The sequence below is a fragment of the Limulus polyphemus genome, unplaced genomic scaffold (assembly GCF_000517525.1).
Source record: "Limulus polyphemus unplaced genomic scaffold, Limulus_polyphemus-2.1.2 Scaffold9251, whole genome shotgun sequence".
Taxonomy (NCBI): domain Eukaryota; kingdom Metazoa; phylum Arthropoda; class Merostomata; order Xiphosura; family Limulidae; genus Limulus; species Limulus polyphemus.
The window spans coordinates 5726-11054 of record NW_013674861.1 but is presented as its reverse complement, the minus strand read 5'-3'; the positions used below and the strand labels follow the sequence as shown (position 1 = coordinate 11054).

General features: G+C 33.8%; 1 protein-coding gene across 1 annotated transcript in view; it reads left to right on the top strand.

Moving 5' to 3' along the window:
• LOC106475835 (zinc finger protein 431-like) overlaps positions 1-5326 on the top strand; it is a gene marked incomplete at its 3' end in the record, with an annotated part of 17133 nt that extends 11807 nt beyond the window's left edge. Inside the window, exons 3-4 of the mRNA XM_013936508.2 lie at positions 3278-4196; positions 4809-5326. Coding sequence (XP_013791962.2) covers positions 3772-4196; positions 4809-5326 — 943 coding nt within the window. The remainder of the gene's footprint in view (positions 1-3277; positions 4197-4808) is intronic.
• Between the last annotated feature and the right edge of the window lie 3 nt (positions 5327-5329).

Sequence of the window (5329 nt, the reverse complement as noted above, 5' to 3'; positions counted from 1 at the left end):
AATTTAAATAGCTTTGAGCTCCTAACAGTATACGTCTATTTATACTTAAGTTTTATTGCCCTTTGAACCCTGCCCAACTACTATTTGCACCATTATTAGTTGTAAATCACTTGGCAAACTTGTATGCTGCTTGCAAGTGTACTTCATGAAAAATTTTATTATATTCTTATTATTATATATTTCACCTAATTTAACCATAACTAACAAAAAGTTTCCTATTTTTACATTTTAGTTACTTTTATAATAATAAATAAAGAATACACATGAAAAACAAGAAATATAGTCCTTACCTGGGTCTTCATTTTGCTGTGGACTGTCAGTGACATTCATACTTTTTTATACTAATGGTAGTAGTGCACTAAATGCACCAAAGAACACAGAATAATAACATGTCATTTGCGAGTGGAAAGATGCCTGAACTATGTTGATGAGACTTGGTGTTTGGTCATATGTTTTATTCTGCTGCTGAAAATCATGGATGTGGGTCTTCAGTAGGTAATGAAGGCAGGATTGTAACTGAAAGCAGAGAAGTGTTTACATGTGTATAAACAGGTGGGATTCCTTGTTGGAATAGACCCTATAAAAACTGTCAGCCATCAGAGATTGTCACCAGCACGACTAAATAAGAGATTCTCCATTTTTCATATCATATTATCAACTATATTTTAACAGTTTCTCTAAGATGGTGCTTAAAACAAGCACATTTTAAGTGGCTAAAGATCTGACAGTTTAGTTTTGCTCCTAAATGTACTTTAGTAGAGGTGCTTGTGTTAGATAGTCCATTCATGGTAGATACTGATGATAATGGAATTGGAGTGGCATTGTTTCTGGTGCAGAATTGAGTAGGACATGTAACTGCATATGCTAGTAATGTGCTGATGACTTCTTAATGTAGATGCTGCTTTACAAAGGGAGAACTGCTTGCAATTATACTATTTGTTAATAATGCTGTAGGGCAGGAAATTCACCATTCACATGGACCATTTGTAACTGAAGTAGTTGGTGAGAACTTGTCCATTTGTTGAATGACCTGTTTTTGGATATCATGCAAGAGTGAAAGTTACTGCAACAGCAGTAACAGACAACTATATGATGTATGATTCCACTCATGAATGGACTCCTTAAATGACACTGGCAAGTCTAGGAAGAACCTCATAAAGGACCTGGATGTAGCTTAGGCATCACTTGCTGTGTAGCAAGGTGAAATGTGAATTGCAATTACAGGAACATAACCTGTGGCACTTGTGCAGAAGTTGCAAGAAGATGAGCTGTATTATTGTTATAAACCACTAAGTGTTGGTTCTTAGTCTGAGATTAATCTAATTGCCCAGATTTCTGATACAAAAATAATGCCAGACTTAGTATATTGCAAATACTGGACGATCCAGGATGTTTTTAGCATGGGAAGGTGAGTGATGGTGCAAACACTTCTGTATGTGTTACCAAGAAATAAAACTGGCCACATCAGAGTAAACTGAACACTTCTATATGTGTTACCAAGAAGTAAAACTGGCCACATCAGAGTAAACTGAACACTTCTATATGTGTTACCAAGAAGTAAAACTGGCCACATCAGAGTAAACTGAACACTTCTATATGTGTTACCAAGAAGTAAAACTGGCCACATCAGAGTAAACTGAACACTTCTATATGTGTTACCAAGAAGTAAAACTGGCCACATCAGAGTAAACTGAACACTTGTATATGTGTTACCAAGAAGTAAAACTGGCCACATCAGAGTAAACTGAACAGAAAGTTACTGGTTTTGCTTTATAGAGAATAGTCCTGAAATAGTTGATCCATTCCAAAAGACTCAGTGAAGGTATTTGCTATGTGCTTGTTATTATTGATTTTTATTTAAGTACATGTAGTTTGTTTATAATTGGTTGGAAGCTACTATAGAAGCCTATTATTGAAGTTATAATCTTCTGAAATTGAGCTCAGACGCATCACGTGCCACAGAAAAATGAAGACTGAGATTTTTTTTAATATTTATATTTGAAATTAAATCAAAATGTAGCTAATATAAAAATTTGAACTATAAGCTACTTTTTCATGTTGTGTGTATTGACATACATTGATAATAAATTTTCAATGCATAGGGCTAAATTGAGTTGTGTTTTGTTGTTAACTTCTCCAATGCAGCTGTACATTTTCTCATGCTAATTTCTACTGTGGATGAACTACCAACTGATCATGCATTTCTCTTACAAAAATGTGCTTTAGTTGAGTCTATGATCTGAACTTGTTCTTGGTAAAACTATTCATTCATCCTGGATACATGTGCCAATGATAGTGCAGTTAATGTTGTGATATCACAAGTGCATGGAACATGGAATTATTTATTGATGACCCTTGGCTGTTAATATAAACAAAAAAAGACTGCTTGAAATTACAGTAATTTTCATTTTTGAGTTAAGTGTAAACCTAAGGACAGAATTTGGAAGCTGAGTGTAAAATCTCATTTTGTTAAAATTAACATATTTTTTTACCACTTCCACAGAAAATATAAGAAAAATATAAAAGGTCTACTTTTAAAGCAAGTTTGCCCAGGAATTGAATCCCTAGTCTCTAGATAATGGTACATTGTATCAAAATCTTAATGTTTCTAGATATTTAACTTGTATGTAGATCTTTTGAACAGGAACTGTAACTCTTGTTGTGAGTCAACTTATTAAAATATCAAAGCATTAGACATATTATAATCAACCACTTGAAGTAAGAAGGTAACTGATCCCTTAAAAGCTAGTTAGAATGTGGAGCTGAAGTATGTCCTCAAAACTTTGTTCTTTGGGTGAATTATAAGAGTGCAGGTTAATTCAAGAGTTGGCTGTGGGTGTTGTTGCCTTCCCTCTAATTTATCACTTCAAAATTAGAGACTACTAGTGCAAATAGCCCTGGAGAAGTTTTGCACCACAGTTCAACAAACATATCCTAGAAATTACTAGATGTTGGTTATTGTGGCAGCACCTATTCACAGTTACAAACCTTCCTTTGAACATTGTTTATTATCTTCATTTTACAAACACTAAGTTATGCTCTCGATGCTGTATGGAACTTTTTCTAATATTTTAAACTTTGACAATATCATCATTTCATCTTCCAGATCTCTCTCACTCTTTCATTTTTTTTAAGGTGCATAATTGCTTTGTTGAATTTTATATTTTTATTACCTGAATGTATTAGACCAATATACATGTACTTAGAAATTCACCAAATTATTGTATGATGTATTAATTAATAAATAAATTCTTCATATCCATATTTTTTATTTTAGATATAAAGACCTATGTGAACACTTCTTCAGGAAATCAGTTTGCTAGTGATCATGTTTTAACACAAGAAGATCCCTTTATGAAAACGGAGGTCAACAAATCTCGGAAACCAAATAGTGATATATTTGGAAAAACAAATTTAAGTAGAAATAACCTCAAACAATCTAATATACCTTATAGTGGTAAGAAACCATACAACTGTGTAACATGTGGGAAACAATTTTGAACAAATAGTGTTTTAAAAATTCACCTGAGAATACACACTGGAGAAAAACTATATAGCTGTTCAGTGTGTGGCAAAACATCTGCAACAAATAGTGAACTGAAAATTCATCAGAGAATACACACTGGAGAAAAACCATATAGCTGTTCAGTGTGTGGCAAAACATTTGTAACAAATAGTGCCCTGAAAATTCATCAGAGAATACACACAGGAGAAAAACCTTACAGTTGTAAGGTATGTGGTAAAAAATTTAGATATAATAGTAACTTAAAAATGCATGAGACAATACACACTGGAGAAAAACCATATAGTTGTATAGTTTGTTTCAAAAAATTTGGAACAAATAGAAATTTAAAAGATCATTTGAGAATACACACTGGAGAGAAACCATACAGTTGTGAAATATGTGAAAAACAATTTAGACGAAATAGTGACCTAAAGATACATGAAAGAATACATACTGGAGAGAAACCACACAGTTGTGAAATATGTGAAAAACAATTTAGACTAAATAGTGACCTAAAGATACATGAAAGAATACATACTGGAGAGAAACTAAACAGTTGTTCTTTTTGTGGCAAAACATTTGTAATAATGAGTAAGCTAAAATATCATGAGAGGGTACACACTGGGGAGAAACCGTACAGTTGTGTAACCATTTGTTCCAAATTCTTTGCCACACACTATGCAACTGTATGGTTTTTCCCCAGTATGTCTTCTTTCATGTCTCTTTAGGTAACAATTTGTTCCAAATTTTTTACCACACACTGTACAACTGTATGGTTTCTCCCCAGTATGTAATCTCTCATGTTTCTTTAGGTAACTCTTTGTTCCATATTCTTTGCTACAGATACTATCTCATGTTTCTTTAGGTTACTCCCCAGTGTGCCATTTGTTCCAAATTCTTTGCCACACACTATGCAACTGTATGGTTTTTCCCCAGTATGTCTTCTTTCATGTCTCTTTAGGTAACAATTTGTTCCAAATTTTTTACCACACACTGTACAACTGTATGGTTTCTCCCCAGTATGTAATCTCTCATGTTTCTTTAGGTAACTCTTTGTTCCATATTCTTTGCTACAGAGGTTTCTCCCCAGTATGTGTTCTTTCATGTCTCTTTAGGTAACAATTTGTTCCAAATTTTTTACCACACACTGTACAACTGTATGGTTTCTCCCCAGTATGTAATCTCTCATGTTTCTTTAGGTAACTCTTTGTTCCATATTCTTTGCTACAGATTACACAGCTGTACGGTTTCTCCCCAGTGTGTACTATCTCATGTTTCTTTAGGTTACAATTTGTTAATACAGTTGCATAGTGTGTGGCAAAGAATTTGGAACAAATGGTAACCTAAAGAAACATGAGATAGTGCACACTGGGGAGAAACCATACAGTTGTACAGTTTGTGGTAAAGAATTTGTAACAAATTGTAACCTAAAGAAACATGAGATAGTACACACTGGGAAGAAACCATACAGTTGCATAGTGTGTGGTAAAGAATTTGTAACAAAGAGTTACCTAAAGAAACATGAGATAGTACACACTGGGGAGAAACCGTACAGCTGTGTAATCTGTAGCAAAGAATATGGAACAAAGAGTTACCTAAAGAAACATGAGAGATTACATACTGGGGAGAAACCATACAGTTGTACAGTGTGTGGTAAAGAATTTGTAACAAATTGTTACCTAAAGAGACATGAAAGAAGACATACTGAGGAGAAACCATACAGTTGCATAGTGTGTGGCAAAGAATTTGTAACAAATTGTAACCTAAAGAAACATGAGATAGTACACACTGGGGAGAAACCATACAGTTGTACAGTGTGTGGTA